Source organism: Hemiscyllium ocellatum, chromosome 14, assembly GCF_020745735.1.
Source record: "Hemiscyllium ocellatum isolate sHemOce1 chromosome 14, sHemOce1.pat.X.cur, whole genome shotgun sequence".
Classification (NCBI taxonomy): Eukaryota; Metazoa; Chordata; class Chondrichthyes; order Orectolobiformes; family Hemiscylliidae; genus Hemiscyllium; species Hemiscyllium ocellatum.
Genome location: NC_083414.1, coordinates 21,859,532 through 21,886,116, shown reverse-complemented (window position 1 = coordinate 21,886,116; position 26,585 = coordinate 21,859,532). Strand labels below are relative to the sequence as shown.

The window sequence follows — 26,585 nt, the reverse complement described above, 5'->3', positions numbered from 1 at the left end:
TGGTTACTCAATAGACTGACATAAAATTCACTGGAAGTCCATTTGTAATATGTAAGAGAAATCTTAATCTTATAAGATCTATTAGGTATTTGTGAAGTAGAGCATATTTATAAGTCATGCATAACTAATGCTGGTTTTACAAAGAAATGTTCTAAATGATCGTTGCCTCTCTTTGTCTCACAATGCTGATTTATGAGGAATAATTCTAAGATCTTCTCAGCTTTCAGAATATCACATTGATTTTAAAATACATCACTAAAGGAGTAGTTAATCACTGACTGAACACTCTCTAAATTCCGGAGAGAGGTTTTTCTGTTTTTGCATTCGCACAGTTGGTTTGTGACAAAAAAAAATTCTCATTTTGAAATAGGTGAAGAATCAACTTTGGAAAAATGTATGATTCTTAATAATTATCTACCTATGTAAAACTTGGTTCAACGTATAAATCTTTTTAATTCGGTTTATATACTTCTGTTTTCTTTCATAGGAGATAAATGGCATTACGGCTGCCCTTGCTGAACAACTGTTTCACAAAGGTATGCTTGTTGATTCTGAATTTTAAATGTTTTGACAGAATGCTGTTGCAAATGTCTTCTGCCTGGTGTCTTTGTTAAGACTGCAATAATTTCATTATGTTAGTAATGAAGCACGTGTATTGAAGTTGTTTTTTACATTTGGACTTGGGAACTGGGTGGTGGTGGCTTGGCCAGCATTTAGTCCCCACTTGTAATTCTAATTCTAAAGTATCAATCACTGGATTCATATGTAGTGCAGACCAGGTTTGGACATTAGTGAACCAGGTAGGTTTTGAAAACCGTTGACAATGGTCACATGGTTGCCAATAGTTTAACTTTTTATTTAATATTTTTATTGATGTCAAATCCCACCACCTACTACGTTGGGATTTGAAATCATGCCCTTTAGAACATTAGAATTTTAAAGTAGTGGCAAATAGGCTTGATTACTTTTCTGAAGTGTTTTTGAAAAGAATAAATGTAGGTCAGACATTCTTTCCAGAAAAGTGACCTAATTCAATAGATGTTAACAACAGGGAATTCCTGGAGTGTTAATGGATGATTATTAATTCTGTGGTGGTTTCTGACAGGCGAGGGAAAATATCAAGGAACATTAGCATGTTTTTTTTTAGTTTAGGATGATCAGTGATTTTATAAGTTTAGGAAAAACCCAGTGTTTAAAGGTTTTTGGGCATTTTAGAGGATACCTGACTGAAGCCAGATGCATTACAACAAAAAGAACAGAACAGGTCAGGGAAAGCACAGTTACCTCAGTAGAAGTGCTTAGTTTGTGCAACTTGTCAACTAGCAGTGATTTGTATTTTTTTTTCCCCAGAAGTTTGAAAGTTCTTAAAATGCTGAGAGAGTCTGAACTCTTGGTTTTGAGAGTATTCATTTAAGAAGACCATAAAATTCAGAGGAAAGAATTGAGCAAAGTCAATTAAATTAACATTAAAGATTTGTTGTTGATGTTACTTGGTTGATTGGTGTTTGGGGATAAATTAATTTTTTTTTGTTGAGTGACTTAAGATTTTTTCCTAATTCTATATCTAGATAATGTTTTTTGATTTTGTCCTTTTTATATGATAAAATCCTTTTGTAAAAGAGACTGCGATTTGATTTGTCCAGTAGTACAGTCACCAGGATCAGAACATTGCACTAAATGACAAACAAAAGATAAGGAGCACCATTTTGTAACTGATACGTCAATTTTTCTTCCCACCTTGAGAGGGATAAAAGCTAAACAATATTCCTTACATTTTATGCTGCATGGTATAATGTGACTAACCTTAACATTCTAGTACATATGAAAAACATTATGGCTAACATAATCTCATTCTTAGTATTACTTTATTACAGATACAAGGTGGCTTTTTGTTTTGCCTGGTAAAATGCAAACAAGTTACATGTGGGTTTTCCTGAGGTAGAAACAAAATTTAGAAGCAATTACAGTTGCTGTATGATTGATCAAGAGTTAGAAAACAACCACATTTACTAAAGTTTCTCTTACTAACCAGTTCCCTGTAAAATATACTTGAGTGACAGTTTTTTCGGGTTTAGCAGCTGAATCATCACAGCCATGTTTTTAACTAAATTATCATCTTATTATTGATAATACCGTAAGAGATCTTTCTTTTATTTTGCCATTTATGTGAATGGTAATTAAAATATAATTTTTTTTGTCCATGCGTGCTGTGGAAGCTATCTCATTGTGGGTGATTACATGAACTTCAGCACAGACTGTTCCACGACTAGTTACATTTTGATTCTGCTGAGTAGTACAGCTCTGTGAGGTCACTTGTAACCTTTCCTAGTTCAGTGAACAGCAATTCAAAAGTCCAGTTTTAGTCAGAGCCATCATCTCAGACTTTCTGTATGTAGCTGAGCAGTTGCAGATAGGTGGCTCTGCAGCCTCATGCTATTTACCAATACCATGTAGAGAACATTTTGTGGTGAAAATAAATTCCTGGGACCTATTGATAATTTAGTGCAGTTGAGAATTGCGGCATAGAAGTTTACAAGGTATTTTCTTGATGCAGCTGAGAAAAACTGGCCTTGGAGTAATTAAGAGTGTGGTCATAGAAAATCAGTACAGGAGTAGGCCATTTGGCTATTTGAATCTGCACCATCATTCAGTATGATTATGGATGTTCATCCTACTCAGTGCCTTGTTTCCCACATTCTCCCATACCCGTGTACACTCTTCAGCCTTAAGAATGAAATCTATTTTGTTCTTGAAAATATCCAGTATTCTGGCGTCAATCACTTTGTGACAAGGATGTCACATAGGCTTACCATTTCCTGGGTGAGGACATTTCTCCTAATCTCAATCCTAATTTGTTTACTCCACAATCTTAGACTGTGACTCCTGATTCTGGACTGCCTGATCATCAGGAACTTGCTTCCTGAATTTGTTGTCTAGTCCTGTTAGAATTTTATTGGTCTTACTGTTTAGTTAAAAGGATAACATTGTGCTGGTCATTAGGTACTTGTGACCAGTCCTGGAATATTAAGGTATTAGAGGAGGTGATGGCTTAGTAGTATTATCACTGAACTGTTAATCCAGAGACCCAGGTAATGTTCTGGGATCTGAATTTGAATCTCACCAGGGCAGATGGTGGAATTAAGAGTCTAGTGATGATCATGAATCCATTGCTGATTTTAAGAAAAACCTATTTGGTTCACTGATGTCCTTTATGGAAGGAAACTGCCATCCTTACCAGGTCTGGCCTACATGTGACTCCAACCCACAGCGATATGGTTGACTCTATGATGGGCAATAAATGCTGGCCTAGTCAGCAATGTCCTCATCCCTTGGATGAATAAAATGCAGTCTACAGAGAAATGATTATGGAGGCAGTCTGTAATACTTTGAGGAAGTTCCATGGCGAATGTTTGGTTGTTTTGTTTCATGTTTACCAATTAGTTCTGTGAGTCAAGTTGTATTGTTTTGCTTTGCTGAACTTTGTCAAGTTTATTTTGTTCAAAACAATGGAATCTTGTGCTTTATTTACTTTTAATAAGTTACTGTTCCCATGTGGGATTGTATAGTAATTAGGTCGTCTTGTTCAGGATTACAACACTGGCTAAGACAGAAAGGAGAGCTAGCTGATAACCTTTTAGCTGAAAATTAGTGATAAGTCTTCATCTAGCTTTTGAACTTGCCGTAGTGTTTTACAGAAGCTTGCTCATCTTGGCATACTTGTTTACAGGAAGGAAGGAAAGAAATGTAATTTCAAGAATCAGCATGAAAGGTTGACCAGGGTGTAAACAATAAATAATATCTTTGCAAATTTTCCAATTCTGAATCAACGTGCCATTCATACTTGTATTCTAGCTTTTTTTTAACTTCCAAATGTTTTTTATTCTTAATTCGTTCTTATAGGTGAACAGTTGCTCTTGGTAGGTGAAGCTTTTTGTCTTCGACCACTACAATTGTATGCGATCACTCAACAGCTAAGACTAGCCAGTCCCACCTGTGCCAATGGTGATGCCAAGACTGACCTTGGACACATCCTGGATTTTGCATGTAGACTTAAGTATTTAAAGGTAAAAATGTATAATTTCAAAAAGGCAATAGTAAAATCTAATATAAACTGGCAGAATATACACTATACTTTATAGCTTGCAAATTTTGATTTATGTTTGTTAATGTTTTCTCAATAACTTAATTCGTTGCTTATGAGGTTTGTTGTGGTGCAAAAAGCATACACTAAATGAAACAATCTTATTACACCTAAAGGTTTTCTGGATAGAATAGTTTTGGCATTAATGTGAATCATTTTACGTTTCTGTCCTTTTGATCAGGCAGTTTTGAGAATGGCATTGACCTGTTTTACTTTTCTTTATAATACAGCTTTCTTGATTTAAAAAAATCTTTAACTCTATTTCGTATCTCTTTGTAAACAATTCAGCTGAAATGTAAATTTGGCATGGGAAGAACTTCCATTTTCATGCAGCAGAAACTGTCAACATCTCTGCTTTTTTCATTTAAATTATTTTCATTTGTAACAGATAACAGGCACCAGAGGATCTTTTGGGAGCAGTAATATTGAAGAACATCTCCTTAAATTCAATCTATCAATTTTCAAGTCTGTCCATCAGATTGAGGTCAGTAAAAGAGGGTAATTGACTTAATTTATATTAAATTTGTGTTTTAAAAAATTCTCTAAATCATGTTTTCCTTATTTTCCAGTCAACTGTAAATCAGTCGAGGTATAATATGACAGGGTCTGTATGTTTAAGGAAATTAATTTCTGGATGACTTCAGATAAGTCTCTCAAAAAAAAAAGTAAGGTGTTGTAGCTGGTTTGAGTGAAATAGTGTCATTAAATTTGCGAGGAAAGAATCAAATTGATTTTCTTTTCTTGCTCTCACCCTGGATGCAGTCCAAATTACTAGAAGTTGTGGGATGCAAAAGTGAATGCACAGTAATCAATGAAATTCCTTCCATGTGTAACTTGAGCATGATATCACCTTATGCAGCTTTGTTGTATTTTGTTTTATTATAAATGCAATTTGCTGTTCACAGCTTCTCCATTTCAGTTGAAGTATGATTCATGTTTCCAGAGAATGCATGCAAACAATTTACCCAAATGTACTATTTAAGAATAGTAGTAAACCATTTGAGTCCTCCAGTCCACTGTGCAATTCAGTAAGATCTGACTGTGAGGCCTCAATACCATCTTCACGTTTACCCATGGTAACCTGAGCTGCTTGACCAACAGGGGTTGATCTACCTCTCTATCAAAGATATTTAGCAATTGTCTCCATCATCTTTTGAGTAAGATGATTTCAAAGATCCCAGTTCTCAGAGAGTATCTCGTCATCTCTCTCTTAATTGGAAGATTGCCTATTTTTAACCTGCATTCCCTACTTCTAGTTTCATCAACAGTTTCAAATCCTCTCAAGATCTTGTTTGTTTATAAATGCTTCTTATTGTTCTAAACTTCACTAGATCTTTCTTACATGCCATATCTCGATATCAAGATTAGAATGGTGCTGGAAATGCACAGTAGGTCGGGCAGCTTCCGTGGAGCAGGAAAATCGGCGTTTTGGACAGGAGTCCTTCATCAGAAATTAGGCTGAAAGCCTTGGAGGTGGAGAGATAAATGGGAGGGGATGAGGCTCAGACTCTTTTTCATTCGAATCTTCCCACTTCCTCCAGACGAAAGGGGTAGCCATGGGCACCTGCATGGGCCCCAGCTATGTCTGTGTGTTTGTCGGCTACAATTTCACCAACACATTCCACCCCGACCTTAAATTCACCAGGACCATCTCTAACACCTCCTCCCCCCCATCTTCCTACACCCCTCCATCTCCATCAACAACGACTGACATCCCAGCCCCACCCCCTCCCATTTATCTCTCCAACCCCGAGGATTCCAGTCTCATTCCTGATGAATTACACCTGCCCAAAACATTGATTTTCCTGCTCCTCTGCTGTCTGACCTGCTGTGCATTTCCAGCACGACTCTAATCTCCAGTATCTGCAGTCCTCACTTTTGCCTAGATCTCAATATCAGTTGAGCTAACTTTTGTGAACTGCTCCTAATGCATTTATATTATTTATTAAATGAGGCTGAAACTGTATACAGTACTTCAAATGAGATATCACTAATGCCTTATTGAAATTGTAGCTAAACATCTCTATTTGGCTATTACCCTTACAATAATTCTACCAGCAGCAAAGAGATTAATGAACAGTTAATCTGTTTTTGAAGCAGTGGTTGAAGGATAAATGCTGATTAGGATACAGGAAGAACTTCCCTGCTCTTCAAACAGTGCTGAGTAGTCTCTACAAGCGGAAAGGCTGTTCCCAGATTTAATATCTGTTTTGAAAAATTGCATGAGCACCTCTTAGTTACATTCTTTTTACTTTAAATTGGGTGTGAGTCTGTGTGCAATGATCTTATGTACTTTGTGAATTTTAGGACTCGAGATTACAGGAAAGCTAGGGAGGCAATAAAAGAATTCAGTGGAGACAGCGCAGTGTCTTATGAAAGAGTGCGGATTTGAATTAAGCTTTGAAACTTTATTCGAATTTTTTTATTACGTGAGCTTTGTGGTGAGAAAAACAGTAAAATTTAATGAAAATCATGTCCACTGTTGTAATGATCCCACGCCATTTTGAATAATTTACGAATAAGAAAAAGAATAGAAAAATAGAGCTTAAAGTGTTCATCAATGACAGCTGCATTGCCACCCATCTTCCACTGCCTTGCTGCTGCCTACACTGGACCAACCAACATTGAATTTGCCACTCTTCAGGAACCATCTTTTGCTTCTGGTTCAAATCTCCTCTGCCACTGCCTCACCATCTGCGCCGAACCCTTCAATCTCAGATTCATATCTCTCACTGCTGGGTCCATCTTGTCGATGTTGCCGTGACTCCTGACCATCACCACTCTGCCACTGCAAGCACTAGACCCAACTAACGACTATGTCACTGATCCTTTGCCACTGAGCCCACCTTGCTGATGTCGCTTCTGCCGCTGTAGCAACTGCCTATTCTGATGCTAGGTCCTGTGCTTGCCCTGGATAAGTAAGTAAGGATTCATTTTGAATCTGGTCTGGGGTTGTACACCGCCACCATGAGTAGGTGGGCTCATAGAAAGATAAACATGAAAACTTTGGTTTATTTGCCTGTCTGGCAAAACTGATAATTTGAAAATGTTATAGGATGAATGGTGTTTAATAATTGATTTAGCCTCTATTGTGATCTGTCTGCCTTGATTTTTAACATTTGTATTGTATTGTTACAGATAAATAACTGTGAAGCTAAACAAATTATTGGACTTCCTTCACTGAAGAACTCACTAGCAACAATGAGTGTGGCTTTTACCACTGCTTCAATGAAAGTATGGACCCTCATTTTGTCTGCCTTTGAATGCTTGTGTGTATCTGTATATACATGTTGAGTCGCTTTTAGCTTGATTTATCCCTTGCCCGATGGTAGATAATTTTATTGAAAAATGGCTATGCTGTTTCAAACTCTTTTTCAGTGGAGTTGCAATAATTAGCAGTCAATGAATAACATGCTGAGGGTTTATTTTCATGAAAGGGTGGAAGTAGATGCCGAGTCTGCTTGTTTGAAATCTAGTTTTAGTCTGAACATTTGGAACAGATTGATTACAATGGTTTTAAATGTACCCAAATGATAAAACAGACGTGGTTCGGCACTTGTGCAGATTAGAAGAGATTTTGTGGTGCAGCAGTTTTCATGCACTTACTTCACTTTGAAGGTGTCAGCATCTTGCCTGATACAGAATGGAATATGAGTAAAAAGTGAGGTCTGTAGATGCTGGCGATCAGAGCAGAAAATGTGTTGCTGGTTAAAGCACAGCAGGTCAGGCAGCATCTAAGGAACAGGAAATTCGACGTTTCGGGCCAGAGCCCTTCATCAGGAATGAGGAGAGTGTGCCAGGCAGGCTAAGATAAAAGGTAGGGAGGAGGGACTTGGGGGAGGGGCGATGGAGATGTGATAGGTGGAAGGAGGTCAAGGTGAGGGTGATAGGCTGGAGTGGGGTGGGGACGGAGAGGTCAGGAAGAAGATTGCAGGTTAGGAGGGCGGTGCTGAGTTCGAGGGAACCGACTGAGACAAGGTGGGGGGAGGGGAAATGAGGAAACTGGAGAAATCTGAGTTCATCCCTTGTGGTTGGAGGGTTCCCAGGCGGAAGATGAGGCGCTCTTCCTCCAACCGTCGTGTTGTTATGTTCTGCCGATGGAGGAGTCCAAGGACCTGCATGTCCTCGGTGGAGTGGGAGGGAGAGTTAAAGTGTTGAGCCACGGGGTGGTTGGGTTGGTTGGTCCTGGTGTCCCAGAGGTGTTCCCTGAAGCGTTCCGCAAGTAGGCGGCCCGTCTCCCCAATAAAGAGGAGGCCACATCGGGTGCAGCGGATGCAATAGATGATGTGTGTGGAGGTGCAGGTGAACTTGTGGCGGATATGGAAGGATCCCTTGGGGCCTTGGAGGGAAGTAAGGGAGGAGGTGTGGGCGCAAGTTTTATATTTCCTGCGGTTGCAGGGGAAGGTGCTGGGAGTGGAGATTGGGTTGGTGGGGGGTGTGGACCTGACGAGGGAGTCACGAAGAGAGTGGTCTTTGCCAAACGCTGATAGGGAAGGGGAGGGAAATATATCTCTGGTGGTGGGGTCCTTTTGGAGGTGGCGGAAATGACGGCGGATGATACGTTGTATACGGAGGTTGGTGGGGTGGTAGGTGAGAACCAGTGGGGTTCTGTCTTGGTGGCGGTTGGAGGGGCGGGGCTCAAGGGAAGTGGAGGAGATGCGGTGGAGGGCATCGTCGATCACGTCTGGGGAGAATCTGCGGTCCTTGAAGAAGGAGGCCATCTGGGCTGTACGGTATTGGAACTGGTAATCCTGGGAGCAGATGCGGCGGAGACGAAGGAATTGGGAATATGGGATGGCGTTTTTACAGGGGGCAGGGTGGGAGGAGGTGTAGTCCAGGTTGCCGTGGGAGTCAGTCGGTTTATAGTAGATGTCTGTGTTGAGTCGGTCGCCCGAGATAGAAATGGAAAGGTCTAGGAAGGGGAGGGAGGAGTCTGAGACAGTCCAGGTGAATTTGAGGTCGGGATGGAAGGTGTTGGTAAAGTTGATGAACTGTTCAACCTCCTCGTGGGAGCACGAGGCAGCGCCGATACAGTCATCGATGTAGCGGAGGAAAAGGTGTGGAACAGTCCATCTTCCGCAACTACACTGGCACCACCCCCCACCTTTTCCTCCGCTGCATCTGCTCCCAGGATTACCGGTTCCAATACCGTACAGCCCAGATGGCCTCCTTCAAGGACCGCAGATTCCCCCCAGACGTGATCAACGATGCCCTCCACCGCATCTCCTCCACTTCCCGCTCCTCTGCCCTTGAGCCCCGCCCCTCCAACCGCCACCAAGACAGAACCCCACTGGTTCTCACCTACCACCCCACCAACCTCCGTATACAGCGTATCATCCGCCGTCATTTCCGCCACCTCCAAACGGACCCCACCACCAGGGATATATTTCCCTCCCCTCCCCTATCAGCGTTCCGCAAAGTCCACTCCCTTCGTGACTCCCTCGTCAGGTCCACACCCCCCACCAACCCAACCTCCACTCCCAGCACCTTCCCCTGCAACCGCAGGAAATGTAAAACTTGCGCCCACACCTCCTCCCTTACTTCTCTCCAAGGCCCCAAGGGATCCTTCCATATCCGCCACAAATTCACCTGCACCTCCACACACACCATCTATTGCATCCGCTGCACCCGATGTGGCCTCCTCTATATTGGGGAGACGGGCCGCCTACTTGCGGAACGCTTCAGGGAACACCTCTGGGACGCCCGGACCAACCACCCTGTGGCTCAACACTTTAACTCTCCCTCCCACTCCACCGAGGACATGCAGGTCCTTGGACTCCTCCATCGGCAGAACATAACAACACGACGGTTGGAGGAAGAGTGCCTCATCTTCCGCCTGGGAACCCTCCAACCACAAGGGATGAACTCAGATTTCTCCAGTTTCCTCATTTCCCCTCCCCCCACCTTGTCTCAGTTGGTTCCCTCGAACTCAGCACCGCCCTCCTAACCTGCAATCTTCTTCCTGACATCTCCGCCCCCACCCCACTCCAGCCTATCACCCTCACCTTGACCTCCTTCCACCTATCACATCTCCATCGCCCCTCCCCCAAGTCCCTCCTCCCTACCTTTTATCTTAGCCTGCCTGGCACACTCTCCTCATTCCTGATGAAGGGCTCTGGCCCGAAACGTCGAATTTCCTGTTCCTTGGATGCTGCCTGACCTGCTGTGCTTTAACCAGCAACACATTTTCAGCACAGAATGGAATATTTCAATATGGTTTAGAAATAAGGTTCAGGGTGCACAGGTGCTTAACCCTATCTCTGGAGGAGGAGATTCAGGTGAAAGTGATTTGATTCTGCAAAGGATGGTGAAAGGTGCCATCCTCCTCCTTTCTCTGTCCTCTAGCAGCTGCTTCTGCAGTACCAGACCTCCATTCTTCTGCCTATTCTTTCTCTAGAACAAGTGGGATTTGTCATTCTGCTGACTGAGCACTTCCTGAATTCTATTAAGTAAAATAGCAAATTACTAGCTCTGCTTAGATAAAGGCCACTGAGTATTTCCAGAAAAATGATGATAAACTATTGAAATTTTGACAAAATATCCCAAACATCCCGTGGTGACTTTAAAATCTGTTTCAAATGCAGATTATTTCTAGCAATAGATGAACCGTGAAATTGAGCATGATTTTAAGCAAAGCTACAATTACTCAACAACTACTTTTGCTCATTTTATTTGCTCCTGGGATGTGAGAATTACATTGGTCATCTGCTTACCCCTGAGACGATGGATTTGAGGTTACAATTAGATCAAACTTGATCACATTAAATGACTGAGGCAGCTTGAGGTGCTGAATATTTACTCCTTGTTTGTTTGTATTCTGCATTGTGCAGAGCCATCCTCTGGAACCACTGAAGTCTAAATGACTAATGCCAAATGGAGTGTTTTGGCATGGCTGAAGCATTTTGAGTGAAGGTGGGTTTGTAGAAGATGTCCGTGTTGAGTCAGTCACCATTGATGAGGTGTCCAAGGTGGTCCAGATGAGCCTGAGGTGGGGGTGGAATTTTCTCTGATACCTTCGTCCCCTTCCTGGACCTCTTCATCCCCATCAATGGTGACTCACTCAACACAGATATCTTCTACAAACCCACTGACTCTCGCAGCTTCCTGGACTACACCTCCTCCCACCCTGCCTCCTGTGAAATTGCGATCTCTTATTCCCAGTTCCTCCACCTCCACCGCACCTGCTCCCATGAGGACCACTTCCACCACAGAACACACCAGATAACCGCCTCCTTCAAAGGCCGCAATTTCCTCTTCCACATGGTCGATGATGCCCTCCAGTGCATCTCATCCACTTCCCACACCTCCATCCTCTAACCCCACCCCTCCAATCGCAACAAAGACAGAACCCCTGGTTCTTACCTTCCACCCCACCAACCTCCTGTATACATCGTATCAGCCTCTGCCATTTCTGCCACCTACAAACGGACTCCACCACCAGAGATATATTTCCCTCCCCACACCTATCTGTCTTCTGTAAAGATTGTTCCTTCGTGACTCTCTTGTTAGGTCTACACCCTCCACCAACCCACCTTACCCTCCCGGTACCTTCCCCTTCCACTACAGAATTGTAAAACCTGTGCCCACACCTCCCCTCCTCCTCACTTCCATGCCAATCAGAGGTTTACCTGCACTTTCACCCGTGTCACTTACTGTATCCATTGCTCTTGATGTGGTCTCCTCTACATTGGGGAGACAGGGCACCTACTTGCAGAGCACTTCAGAGAAAATCTCCAGGACACCCGCACCAACCGACCGCACCACCCTTGGCCAAACACTTCAACTCCACCTCCTGCTCTGCCAAGGACATGCAGGTCCTGGGCCTTCTCCATCGTCATACCCTAACCACCTGACACCTGAAGGAAGAATGCCTCATCTTCCACCTTGGGACCTTCCAACCACAGGGGATCAATGTGGATTTCACCAGTTTCCTCATTTCCCCTCCCCCTACCTTATTCCAGATCCAAACTTCCAACTTTGCAACGCCCTTGTGACCTATCCCTCCTGTCCATTTTTGTACCCACCTATCCACTCCTCCTTCCTCTCTGACCTATCATCATTACCCCCACCTCCACCTACCTATCACATTCTCAGTAGCCTTGCCCCCCTACCCCCCATTTATCTTTCCACTCCCTCACAGAACTTGACTTCATTAAGCCTCATTCCTTATGAAGGACTTTTTCCTGAAATGTTGATTCTCCTGCTCCTTGGATGCTGCCTGATGTGTTTTTTTTCCAGCACCACACTTCTGACTCTGATCTGCAGTCCTCTCCTTCTCCATGGTATTCCCATGTCCTGCTGCCCTTATTCTTGTCAAGACTCTCGTTCAGCTGTTTAACATTGATAATGATTTTATTAATGATTAATAATCACATCATTGCAAATAGTGATGTCAAACACCTAGGACCAAATCTATAAGACTGAAAGAAGAAATAATCAAAATGCCATGTTGTAATTTAAAAAGTTAACTTTTTTGCATAATGGAAAAGGTTTTTATATTTTGAGGAAATTTTTAAATTGAAAATTCTCATTGCCATCACTTAAATCACAGAAACAATCTCCACCTTTTTATAAGTTATTTGATAAACGCATATTAATCAGGATGATAAACTTGTGTTTTAATCAGGATATTCTCGTACCAGAGGCTTCTGAATTTGAACAGTGGGAAGTGGAGGGGGTGGCTTCTGAGCATCCAGTTGCTGCTGTTATCCCAAGATGGAATATGCTGACCACACTTGATATGAGTCGTAACCAGATATCAAATATTGACGAATCTGTGGTAAGGAAAAATGGTTCATTTTTATGCATTCAAAATGAGGCTGTTTAGGTCCATTTATGGTGACTCCCATATCTCAGCTGGCGACATCTGTGCTTCAAACTATTGATTATTTTTTCTCTCCAGAAATTCCCTGCACCTCCTGACAGAGGCAGAAAAACTAAGTGTTCCATCAAATTCCTTTCAACCCATCATAACAGCTCATCAAGCACCATGGCGAGTGTTCCTATACTGATTTAAGTCTTATATAAAGACAAATTATTGCAAATAAGTCTCTCCGAATCCTAGAATTTAAATATTATTTGCCTCTTAACAATATGACTTATATACAAGTATGGGATTGGAAGAAAAAATAGACAATCATGTATAAAATTCCTATGCATTCCTTTTTTTTTAAAACTGAGGTTGAACTTCATATGTAATAAATTTGGAACCAGTTCTATATTTGCCATATTACTTTCTGTAAACCTGCTTATTGCTTTCAAGTTGACATGCTTGTCTATAGATTTGTTAAAATATAGTGGAGTTGCAAGAAAATCTGAAAGTTATGATGAATTAAGTTATAATTGTAAAGCTTACTGCTATGGTATGACATTCTGATAGTTGAAATTGTCTTGCAACTATTTGATCCTTGCAGAGGCATAGATCAGTTTGTAATTTTTTTTGTCCATTTGCAATGAGAAGTGTCTTTGATATGCTTTCTTTTTGTTGTGACATAATTACATTACTTGATTGAATATGTGAACTTTTCCCAAACTCTGCACTCTTCTCCCACCTTAGTTGAACATACAGGGAAGTAAGTTTCACAATTGAGTTTAGTTAATTTTGACCTCTTAAGGGAGGTCTATTAGTGAGCTGCTTGCCTGTTCTTTGAGAGAAATTAGATATGGCATCACGTGAAAATGAGGGAGCTCTGTCATCATTTGGTAATAATTCTCTCAATAATTAGTCGTCATCAGTGCCTAACTTCAATGGAGTGGGCTTACGGTACGAATGACTGAATATGAAATCCTTCAGGTAGTCTGCATTCATACCTTTGCCACTGCCTGCAAGGTGGACAGAGCTTAAGATTCAAGATGCCTTGAGGCAAACCTCAGGAAGTTTGCCTTGTCCGCTACAGACTCTTGAGAAAAGGCCACGTGAAAGGGCTATCTGGAATGCAATCATGTGATGGCATTGTTTAACTTTACCAGCAAAGAATACAGATGACTAAAGGTAAAAGACAAGATTTAAAGCTCCAACAAAATCAAACAATACTTCTTTGTTTACACGGCTTGCCTGGATTCGGACTCCATAGGCATGTTAGAATACACAATAAATGAGTATGAATTAAAAAAGTTGTCACCTTTGATAACAAAAAGAAAATAATGACAGATTATTCTGAGAATTGTGGCCCTTCATATTGAGAAGAATTCCAAAAATATTCAACAATTTTTATATTCAATAGTTTGAAATGGGCTTTTTCCCCCTCTAAAATACACCAATATCGTTAGCTCCTTTTATCCCTGTTGCTTAATATATTTCTCAGTTTACTTATGAACCTGAACATTTTCATAAGTTGAGATCAGTACTTTTGTTGTAGAATTCTTCTCAAAACATCATTTGGCTGAAGATTTGCCCTTGGATATTTAGCATGCGATTATAGAGGCAAATTGCATGTTGGTCATTGTCACAAGGGAACTGGAGCATTGGAGTTGGGAAATCTTAATAAAATGTTTGTTTTGTTGAGACTACACCTAGAATACTGACCAAGATTTTGATTTCTACATCTAAAGATATTATCTTCAATACAAGTACTGTATAACAGTGAAGATTCACCTGATTGTTTTCTGGATTGACAAGGTTGCCTTAGGGTGAGAGACAGAGTAAACTGGGCCAATAACCTCTAGGCTTTCAAGAATAAGAGGTGAACTAATTGAAAGGTTCAATATTATGGTGTTACTTGCTAGAGTACACAGAGGTTATTTCTCTGGCTGACGAATGTGAAACATGGGATCATAGCCTCACGATTGATCATTTGGTCAGAGGTGAGAAACCTGTTCATTAGAGGATTGTGTGTTTTTGAAATTGTCTACTCTAGTGCTTATGTATGCACCATTGTGTTTAAGGTTGAGACTGGTACACTTTTAATGCCTTGGAATTTATGGTTAATTAGTGGGAGAGAAAATTGATTTGAATGAGAAGATTGGTCACCATTGTGTGTCACCATTGTTTGGTATGATCTAGTCTTGCTTTTATTTCTCATGTTTGCGTTTACTAATGCTGTTCTCGCATCTAGTTAGTTGATATTCTTCAACAAAATGATATAATTAGTCCTCAGATCCTTTTTCCCAGAGGCTTTAACTTCACCCCATCCAATTGATGAATTTCAATTTCAAACTTTGTTAAAAGTTTAAATGCACCAGAATGTAGTGGTAGTGCTTCCATCATTCTTGTTCTATTAGATTTGAATTCAGTAGGTCCTTGTTGTTTATATCCAAATTCACTATGTATTGTTTGTAATTTTTTCATTTGTTTTGCAGAAATTAATTCCAAAAGTAGAATTTCTAGATCTCAGTTACAATGAAATAACAGTAATGGAAAATCTGCAGGTAAGAGGATGTAGAATCTACAATCTTCCCACAATATTGATTATTTCATAGTCTTGGTGGGGAAAGGAAGACAAGCAATATTTTTTTGTGATCAGTGTCTACTGTTTATTAAAAAAGCAAGTTGCTTTGACAAAAATGACACTTCAAAAGAAACAGTGATAATCACTATTCATGCTATTCATTACTTAAGTATAATCTTTCAAAGTGACGTGAAGAATAAAATGGATGTACCTGAATGCTCACTTTCAGTGACTTATGAATAAGGGACTCTAGGGCACCTTTGGAACACAACAATTGCCAATCACTCACTGTAAAAGAGGTAGACTGCAACTGAATTTCTTCTACCAAAGTGGGTAATTTAACTATTCTCCACATTATATTCAATCTGCTATGCTCTTATCCTTTCACTCAGTCTGTCTGAATCCCTTGAAACCTCTTAGCATTCTCCTCAGTACTTGTTACCACCAATTTGATTTCATTTAGAAATTTGGAAGTATTTTTATTGACTTCCCACATCTAGATATTTACTAATCAACCTGATCAGAGATGGTCTTACAAATCTCTGGCACAGTTGGGACTGGAACCCAGGCCTCCTGGCTCAGAGGTAGGAGTGTAAGAGGCATATGGTCTCCACACCCAAATAATGGTGAACAGCTAGGGCCCAAGCATTAGTCCATGCAGTACCCCACTAGTCAAGCCAATTTGGTAATGCATTTATTGTTGGTTGATGGATGTTTTTCAGAATTTCGTCATCCAGGAGTGTATGTTGAGACTATTGATCTTAAATATACAAATGCACTGGACTTGGCTATAGTGGGTGCAATATAAATGTTTAGACACCACTAAAATAAGTGTCAAAAACAGAAAATGCTGGAAAATCTCAGCAGATTTGCCAGCGTCAGTGGGGAGAAGTCAATGTTCCAGATCCAGTGACTCTTGTGCCAAACCCTCCTCTGAGTCACTGTACCCAAAATGTTAAATCTGATTTCTCTTCCCAGCTGCTGCCAGACTTGCTGAATTTTTCCAGCAGATTTTGTTTTGATTTCCAGCATCCTTGATTTTTTGGTATTTTTACAAAAGTCGTGAGGGATATGGGTATGACAACTGAATTAGATTTTTGACAGTTTGACTTTCAAGGAAAGTGAGTGATATTTAAATGCACATGTACCAGCAGGAAACATTTGAGCTATCCAGTTAAACTGCAAATTTTTGCCTGTTATTTTCATATTGTTATTGAGAACTGTTGGGTATTTGATATTGTAGCTACTCAAACCAAGTATAATGGCACTAAGTCATTTTTTTTCTGTACAATGTATTAATACAATTCTCTTGCATGCTTAATTTGTCTTTTTGTTTTCTGTTGTTTACAGCATCTCTATAATCTCATTCATTTGGATTTGTCATTCAACAAGATCACACTATTGCAAGGTGTTCACACAAAACTTGGAAACATCAAAACTTTAAATTTGTCTGGAAACCAATTGGAAAGCCTGTTGGGTCTTAACAAACTGTACTCACTAGTTAACTTAGATCTCAGCAATAATAAAGTATTGCAGGTAATTTGCATGTTTGGTCATTATGTAAATTTAAAACATTGGATTCTTTTGCTAAATGTTCTTAAAAATGTGATTTGATTTCCAGTGGAATATTATTCAGTCTGAGCACCATACCAGCAAAGATACAGAAGAGATTTATGGAATAGTACCTGGATTGTTCTTGCACCAGCAGCTTTTATTGTGCTTTTGGCAAGAAAATATGTCAAAACAAACTCCAGCATTATAAAACAAAATATGTGATGCTGCCAAATAAGGAAATATTGAGATAAAGGAATAAAAAGAGTTGAAGGAAGTCATCACAGGGCTTACACAACTAAGGCATGCCCTACCAGTGGTGAAGTTGTCAGTGTTCAAAAGGCCAGCATTCGATGGATGAAAATGTCTTGGAGGATTTAGAGTAGATTAATGATATAGGGAGGTGAACCCTTTTAAGGAATTTGAAATCAAGGGTGAGATTTTCAAAATCAAGATTCTGTATGACTGGGAACCAGTGTATGTCAATGAGCATGGAGTTGATAGCTGGATGGAATGTATTAAGTAGTGTTTGAATGACATTTTCTACATAAAATAGAAAGTGAAAGGTCAGCCAGTAGTGGTATTGGAGCACTCTAGAACTAAGAAGGAATAAATGAGGGTTTTTGCAGCTAATAGAGTAAGTTCTTCTATTAGTAAGTGCTGTTTCTAAAGCACACATTTTCTATAACATGATAGTTGTGTTCTTGTGCGACCCCATGTTATAGAAAATTTGTGCTTTAGAAACAGCACTTACTATGTTGGCATTGAAATCGTGTTACAATCCACACATGTTTTAAAAGTTTGCACTTTAGAAACAGCATCACCAATTCATGCTACAACGAATTTGTGTTGATGAAACATGCATTATAACAGAACAACCTGTAAACTGACAAAATGAAGAGGTCAGCTGATGTTACAGTGGTGGAAAAATGTGTTTGTAATGATGACATAAGTATGTGGTCGGAACTGCCCCTGTGACAGCCTTGATGGGATGACGGGTGGAAGATTATATAGCCAGATGGGAAGGCTTGATTAAGAGGAGACTGGTTTCTGCTGATGCCTTGATGTTAATGCAATCATCCAGAGTAAGTTAATCTTATTCACAAATGAAATTACATTTTGGAGGAGAAGTATAGAGGCATAGTGATGGGGGAGGTAGTGGCCTAGCAACCATGTCATTGGATTAGCAATCCAGAACCCCATCTTGTTCTGGGGAGCAAAGTTACTTCTAATTGAAGGTATTCTCCATGTTGTGAAGCACTGCCACTGTGTGACATGTGATAGATTTAGAACAGAACCAACTAGCACTATGAAGCGCTTTGAGCCCCCAGCATCAGAATTGATTTTAACCACCATCTGTGACCTCAACCTGGCATGTGCCATATCTCTGATAATAAACTGAGGGATCAACGAAGAGTGTGAAGGCATGCCCGAGCATTGCCAGCCGTACCCAGAATGGAGGTTTCAATCTTTTGAAGCTATGCTGCAGAACTACTTGCACTGCTGCCTTTCAGCGCCAGGGACCCGGGTTCAATTCCCACCTCGGGCAACTGTCTGTGTGGAGTTTGCACATTCTCCTCCTGTCTGCATGGGTTTCCTCCCACAGTCTGAAGTTGTGCGGGTTAGGTGAATTGGCCATGTTAAATTGTCCATAGTGATAGGTGCATTAGTCAGGGGTGAATGTAGGGGAATGGGTTTGGGTGGGTTACTCTTCGGAGGGTTGGTGTGGACTTGTTGGGTTGAAGGACCAGTTTCCACACTGTAGGGAATCTAATCTAATCTAAGTGGATCAGATCTAAACTTTGTAGTCTTGGCACATCCAGTCATAAATGAGTGGAATGTAGAAAGATTGAGTCTTGTACTTAAAGAACTGTACAAATATCCTGGGTGTAGATATACACACAACATTGAAGGTGGCAGGACAGGTGGAGAGAGCAATAAGTAAAGCATGCAGCATCTTCAGTTTTATTTATAGGAGGCGTAGAGACAAGAATAAGAAGGTGATTTGATTTTATGATAAACTTCTGTGATGCATTTGTTAGATCGCACATGGAATATTGTGTGCAGTTCTGGGTGCCACCTTTTATAGGTGAGATGTGAATACGTTGGAGAGTGCGCAGAAGCGATTTACAAAAATGGTTCCATAAGAGAAACTTCAGTAGTGAGGATAGATTGAAGAAGTTGGATTTGTACTCCCTTTAGGAGAAGAAGGCTAAGGAGATCCAATGGAGGTTTTCATGAGTGGCTGAATGGTGCAAATAGGCAGAAACTGTTTCTGCTTCAAAGAGGAACAAGGTTAAAAGTACTTCTTCAAGAAGTAAGGGTGAAACAAGAAAAATACATTTTTACAGTGAATCGTTAGTTATATGAAAAAGTGGAAAGGCAGGATCAAATGAGTTATTCTAGAGGGCAATGATTTGTTTGAAATGAAAATAATTTTCAAGGGTATGGGAAAAAGCAGAACATTGGGACTAGGTAATGCTGTTCGTTTGAGCAGTCTGTGCAGGCACAATGGACTGAATGACCACCTCCTGTACTATAAGTACTGTGCCTTCAAGAGCAGGTCAGAGGCTAGGAATTCTGTAACAAGTAGCTCACCACCTAATTCCTCAACCCTTGTCTGTCATCTACAAGGCAGGAGTTAAGAATGTGATTGAATGCTGTCTGTCTGGATGAGTGCAGCTCTAATAGCATTAAAACCTTGACGAACCAAGAGTAAACAGCCTACTTGCAACCCATCCACCAACCTAAGGATTTATTTATTAACGTCTGTACATTTCTTACAATGATATATTTAGATTCTGTTTGTTTATATCGCATGGATACCTTGTACTTTATATTCTGTGAGATACTTCATGCGGCCAGGTGTTTGTAAGAACTATGCTTAACTACCATAAGCTTGGTATACTCAGAAAAGTATGCATTTCTATTGAAATTGCTAAATATCCTGATGTAAATAAACTTTTTTAGATAGAAGAAATCAGAAACATTGGGAATTTGCCATGCCTTGAGAAGGTCTGTCTGGAAAACAATCCCTTGAGCATTATTCCTGATTATAGAACAAAGGTGCTTGCACAGTTTGGAGATCGAGCCTCAGAGGTAAGGTTTGAGTACTTTGTTTTATGAGTGGAATGTAGAAAGTTTGAGTCTTGTAAAAATATAACCCTTTGTTATTGTTGGGCTATACTATTAAAATGGCAGTAAGACATTGAATAATTGCAATTTTGACATTTCACTACTACTCTGAATCGAAGATACATCAGTGCCTATAGGTAATGACATCAGAAAATGTTTTTAGACATCTAATGTAACTGTTTTGGAATTAAATTTACCATAAATCATCTTTGTGTTTTGCATATGCTGGAGTTTAATGATGTAGAGCTGATCAATTTTCAGAGACTCTGAAGCTAAGAGCTATAGAATGAGATTATATTAGTTGTTATTTATGATCAAATGTTGTGCTAATGACATTTGAAATCCTAGAAGCTAATTTGTTTGAAATGTTATGCATTAAACAAAGTATTTCTTTGTTTATGAAACAGTAAAGCTGGCTCAGGATTTTTTGTATTCCTGTCTTTAATCTTTCTTCAGAAGGTACATTTGTTTTCTTGAATCGAAAATTCAGTTGAAATTTGTTGAAAATCAGTAATTTGTCAAAACGTATGATACTGCAAAATGCTCTGTGAAGTTCTCCTAGAAGCTTATTTGCTTTTGTGCATCTTCTAGGTTTGTTTGGATAATACTGTTACAACGGAAAAGGAACTCGATACAGTTGAGGTGCTAAAGGCAATTCAGAAGGCAAAAGAAGCAAAAGATCGAATGAATAATACAGATAAAAAGGTAGGTATGCTGTAGTAAAACTTGCTTCGATGTTTACTTTTGTATTTTTTGATAGTGTTTTGTGTTTTGAATGGTTGCTACTGAGATACCATCCACTGTGAAGGTTAGGATCCCTGTTACAGAAGAATTCTGAATGGCAACACGATTTGACTTTCCTTCCTTGATGCCCTCCATCATTGGTGAATAATCAGCATGAAATATTTTAGGTAGATTTGTTATTGAGCTTTGAGATATAAAGGAAGCAATCTACGTGTTATTGGGTCTACAGCATTAGATTTGCATATTTACAATCTAAGCTATGATTCTGTCAGTATTGATTTTGTCTTAAATATTTTTGGTGGATGGGGGATATATCTTTGTTCAGAGTTCACTAACCAGTCCTAATGTGTGTTATTCTTAAAGTTAGTACTCAGACTCTGCTACAATAAACTTGGTATTGTGTTATCTTAAATAAGTGCCATTTCTTTGTTAGATCAGTGAGGAATCGAGACTCGCTGCTCCAGGGTCCAATCCCAGCTGCTTTTCTAATGCTGCTTGTCCTTCCTCTCCTCTGCTACACCATGCTGCCAGCTCCAGCCAAGGTAATCATGTATGTATCGGGCTGCTGGTGTGGGCCATTTCTCGTTCTAGTGCTTGCTTTCTGCGTTGATGTGCGTGCATAAGAGGGATAGACCACTTCCACTTCTAACTTTTTACACAAAATGCTTCAGGTATTCTTCCAGGCTCCTTTTCAAAAGGCAATGTAGACAACTCTGGCTAGTTTAGTTTGGAAAACTTGGTCAGCATGGACCAATTGGACTGAAAGGCCTGTTTCCATGCTGTACAAGTTATTGCTAAACACTAACATCACATTGTTTATTTCACACTTCTGCTTAAATACATTGTCTGCTTCATTTCCTCCTTTTGTGAAAACAGCAGAATATTCAGTCAGAATGTCTTCTCCCTCTACATACTGATTACCTTCTGTGGTCTCTAATTGTCCCTGCTCTTTTCCCTTAGTTATATTTTTTCTGTTTATGTATTTAAAAAAACATTGTTGGGCTTTCCTTGATTTTACTTACCATAATACTTTTTTATGCCCTGTCTTTGGTTTCTGGACTTGCTCTTTGGCTTTCAACCTTAGACCTTCTATACGCCTGTATTATTTCAGCAATATTGAACTTTTTGGCATCTGATTTAGTTTTGCATTTTTATCTAATTTTACTTGCATATGCTCTGTAATGCCCAGAGGTTCTATTCTTAGGAATCCTATGTGATTTCTTTATTATGACTAGATGAGCAGCGTCACAGCCTCCTTTTTGACCCCTTTCAATCAGAACAATTTTTGTTTCTTCCTTAGCACATAGTCATCACACTTCAAAAAAAGTTAACCTGATCAAACTTCAAAGTGAAGGCAATTCACAAACTTTCTTGAATGAAAGTGGAAGTTAATTACTCTCCAAACATAATAAATGTGGCAACAAATGTGCAGAAAACAGTGGTTACAGAGAAAGGGGGAAGTGCTATCCGATGCAGACAGGAAGTTAAAGGTAGTTGCAGTTTACAGATTTTTGAATGTTTATAAGTTGCGAGACTGCAATTGAGTCCAACTGCTATCTTGCTTCTGCATAATGATGCAACTCCAGGTGACTCAAAGTTCTCCCTTAATTGATGTTCCAAGTTGTTTTTCAATGGCTGGTGGCTGAGCTTGAGGCTGTTTTATTTCTCATTCTACTGTTTGTTTTCTGCGTTGATGTGCATGCATAAAAGGGATAGACCACTTCCACTTAACTTCTGCACAAAATACTTCAGGTATTCTTTCAGTCTCCTTTTAAAAGCCAAGTGAGTTAATTGATACTTGAAATTTTGAGTTTGATTTGTGGTGGGCATAATTTATGTATTTTATCTAGAAGCAGGCAACTTATTTACTTCTCATTCAGCCCTTGAAAGCTTAATAACAAAGAGGCAAGTACCTTGCACCTGTTGATATCTAATGTCTAAAATGGACTGCATAGTTTTCTTTAAGAAGGTTTCCTATGTTTCGTGCAGTTGAACTTGTAGTTCATTTTAAAACTTACATGGCAAGCATGTAAATAAGTCATCCCTTGGAACTTTGCTCTAAATCTGCAAATGGAGGAAGCTAAGTTTCAATGCAGTGGATACTGAGAATGCTGGAGAAACTCAGCTGTCTGGCAGTTTCTGTGGAGAGTCAAAAAGAAATAATATTTTGAGTCCGCTATGTCTCTTTGGTTCTGAAGATGGGTCATACCACACTTGAATCATTAATTCTGCTTTTGTCTCCATGGTTACTGCTGGGTTTTGCAAGAACTGTGTTTCAGATTTCCAGCATCATCATCATTTTGCCTGATTTTCCATGTTCCTGCTTGTCTTTTAAAACTAAATGTACTTTGGATCATAATTGTTTGACTTGGCAGGAGTTTGGGAATATTTGAACAGCTGAATGTAATATCATCCTACTAATGCAAGATGTTAAATCAGCTTTTGAGCAAGAAGTTAAGATTTCAGTTGAAATCTTATCAATGATTTTCCCACATATCATATTATTTGAAGAAATTGAATGTCATTAGGTCAGTTCAATGGTTAATATATTTGAATAGCTTCTTTCTTGAGATCAGCATGGAGTAGCTGAGAGGAGGGGCTTCATTAGATTAATTAGTGCTTTGATTTGTCAATCATTAGACAATATACCAGCTCTCCATTTCCAAGGTCAGGCTTTAACTTTGTGTCTAACTACAACAAGCGAATGGAAAGCCTAGAAAATTGAAGGCATATAAATACAGTGGTAGTGAACTATTTGCTTAAATGTTGACTTGTTCAAGATTTCTAGTCAAAAATGAAGATGGAAACATCTTAGTTCAGATAGACAAATGGCCTCATTCAGTACTTCTGACAGCTATCAAGTTGATTTAGGGTCCACTGTTCCTTCTCTGTGTCCTGCAATGCTTTTCTTTTTTCAAAGTTCTGTCCAATTTCCTTTTTCAAGTTACATTTTAAATATATTTCCGTTATTCTTTCAGGAAATATTCTTTACTGCTGATTTAAGCAGAATGTCATCTCCTCTCTGGTTCTCTTGTCAGTTATCTTGTATCTGTATCCTGTGGTTACTGACCATTCTGCCACTGATATTGTCTCCACCTATAATCAATTCTATCTCCCTCTGTCAATTTAAATAGCTGTGTTAGGTCACCTCCTTTCTTTCTGGAAGTGTAGACAATGTGCAGCACAGAAGGAAGCCATTCAGCCATCATATTCTCTCTATCCTTAGGAATGACCCAGACTACCTACTTGCTTGCCATTTTCATAAACTGTGCTGCTCTTCTCCCAACATTTCTGTCCTGGGCCTGCTGCAGTATTGAGCAATAATGCTATATTTTCTCCAAAAGCACTTCGGTCTTGAAGTCCCAATATTAAATTGAATAACTTGAGAAACTGGTCACATCTGTAATCCATTTTTGTTCCATTCTCCCTCCCCAGTCCCCTGCTCCACCCTTGTTGTCTCAGGCCCTTGCACTTGCACTTTCTCCCTCTCTTGCTGTCTGCCTGTCATGCTTGTGCATGTGTACTCTCTTGCTGTCTGCCTGGATCGAACACCTGCTGTTTTGGTCTTTGCCTGTCTTGCGTGTGTGTATATGCTCTTGCGTCTCTGCCTGTTTTGTGTATGCTCTGCTCTCTGCCTGTCTCGTATGATCTCCCATTTTTTGCCTCACGCGCACACTTTTCTGCTCTGTGCCTGCCACACGTACATGCGCTTGCTTTGTGCCTGCATGTCACACGAGTGCTTGCTTTTTCACTTTCTGCACCCTTCTCCCTAGAAGGCATAGGTTTAAGATGAAAGGAGAAAGATTAAAAGACATCTGAGCAACAACTTTTTCATGCAACGTGTAGCGTGTATATATGGAATAAGCTGCCAGAGGAACTGGTAGAGGCAGGTACATTTACAACATTTTAAGACATTTTGACAGGTACATGGATAGGAAAGGTTTAGAGGGATGTATGCCTAAATACAGGCAAATGGACACATTTAGTTTAAGAAGCCTATTTCTGTGCTCTATATCTCTGAATCTATGGCTCTCCTGCCCTGCCCCTCCCATCACGCCCTTCCCCTCTCCCCTCTGTTCCTCCTTACCCATCCCCATTTTTTTTCTCCATCCCACCCCTCTCTGTCCTGCCCTTGCACTCCCCACCCCTCCTGCTCCCTCCCCCACCCTCCCCCTACCACTCTCCTCCAGTCGTCCTCCCTCCCCTCTCCTCCCTCCCCTCTCCTCCCTCCCCTCTCCTCCCTCCCCTCTCCTCCCTCCCCTCTCCTCCCTCCCCTCTCCTCCCTCCCCTCTCCACCCTCCCCTCTCCACCCTCCTCCCCTCCACTCCCTCCCACTCTTACCCCCTTCCTTTACTCCTTCCCACTCCCCTTCCCTGCCTCCTTCCACTGTCCTCCCTTCCCCTCCCTTTGACTCCCCTCTGCCCCTCCCTTCCTCACCGCCCCTCCCTTCCTTCCTTCGTTCCTTCCCCCACTTCCTCCCTTCCCCCTCTTCCACTTCGTCCCTCCGCCCCCTCCCTCCTTCTCCCCCCCAGAATTCGTCCCTTCCCCCTTTTCCACTCCCTCCTCCATTTCCTCCCTTCCCTTCCCCCCCATTCCCTCCTCCACTTCCACCCTCCCTTCCCCCCCCTTCACTCCCTTCCCCCTTTCTCTCTTCCCCCCATTCCTACCTCTCTCTCTTCCACTCCCCTCCCTCCTCCCTTCCCCTCCCTTCGACTCCACTCCCTGCCTCCCTTTCACTCCCTCCCTCTCTCACTTCCAGTCCCCTCCCCTCACCCTCTCTCCCTTCCACCCTCCCTCCCGCCCCCCACTTCCACTCCCCTCCTCTCCTCCACTCTCTCTTCCACTGCCCTCCCCTCCCCTCCCCTTCCGTCCCTTTCACTCCTCTTCCCTTCCCCTACCCCTCCCTTCCATTCACGTTCCCTTCCTCTACCCCTTGCTCCCTCACTTCCACACTCCTCGTTCTCCCTTCCTCTCATCCACTCCCCTCCCCTCACACTCCATTCTTCCTTTCCACCCCACTCCTTCCTCCCCCAGTTGAATATTGAAAGACCACTTTTAAGAACATTTTGAATTTTTGACGCGTCTATCTTCTTTAATACATTCCAGTGTTCTGACAACTTGTAAACTTAGTCTTTACCGTTTGGGAAACTTTACTGTTTGCCTAATTTTATCTTCAATGTCAACAGCCCCAGCTTCTCTGGTCCTGCCACCAAATGGAGTGCATAACTTGCTTAATCTTGTGTGTATAACGAATTTTATGAAAAAGACTTCAAATTCTGTCTCGTCAGTATTCTGTTACTTCATTACAGCTCACTGGTTTACTGAAGATCTTGTTCCATTGCAGTGTTCTTTAGTCCAATTTGTAGAAGATTAGTGAAGCGCTTGTGCGATGACTTGAGTTTACATCCAGTACATCATAGCACAACAAACTTGCATAGTATAACTATGTCTTAGATTATAGTTATAGGAAACATTAGATCTGATTACAGGAATACTGAACACAAAACAATATCTGAACTGCATAATTAGCAATTTGGATTTTCTAGAAGTTGTTGTCAAATAACAACTATGGTAGACCTCACATTAAGCTGGAAATTGATTTTAGTTCATATTTGTCAGTTCAATAC

The 26,585-nt window shown here is 40.7% G+C and overlaps 1 protein-coding gene across 5 annotated transcripts in view; it reads left to right on the top strand.

The window, feature by feature from the left end:
- The window catches only part of nisch (nischarin), a 62,864-nt gene that overhangs the window by 14,662 nt on the left and 21,617 nt on the right, over positions 1-26,585 (top strand). For 3 of the 5 annotated variants that reach the window (XM_060835477.1, XM_060835478.1, XM_060835479.1), the window contains exons 4-13: positions 488-536; positions 3,901-4,064; positions 4,530-4,625; positions 7,280-7,375; positions 12,768-12,920; positions 15,440-15,508; positions 16,879-17,064; positions 20,050-20,178; positions 20,806-20,919; positions 21,392-21,500. In XM_060835477.1, the coding sequence (XP_060691460.1) occupies positions 488-536; positions 3,901-4,064; positions 4,530-4,625; positions 7,280-7,375; positions 12,768-12,920; positions 15,440-15,508; positions 16,879-17,064; positions 20,050-20,178; positions 20,806-20,919; positions 21,392-21,500 (1,165 nt within the window). Of the gene's footprint in view, positions 1-487; positions 537-3,900; positions 4,065-4,529; positions 4,626-7,279; positions 7,376-12,767; positions 12,921-15,439; positions 15,509-16,878; positions 17,065-20,049; positions 20,179-20,805; positions 20,920-21,391; positions 21,509-26,585 lie in introns of all 5 variants that reach the window. The other 2 variants (XM_060835480.1, XM_060835481.1) reach the window with 2 other exon arrangements.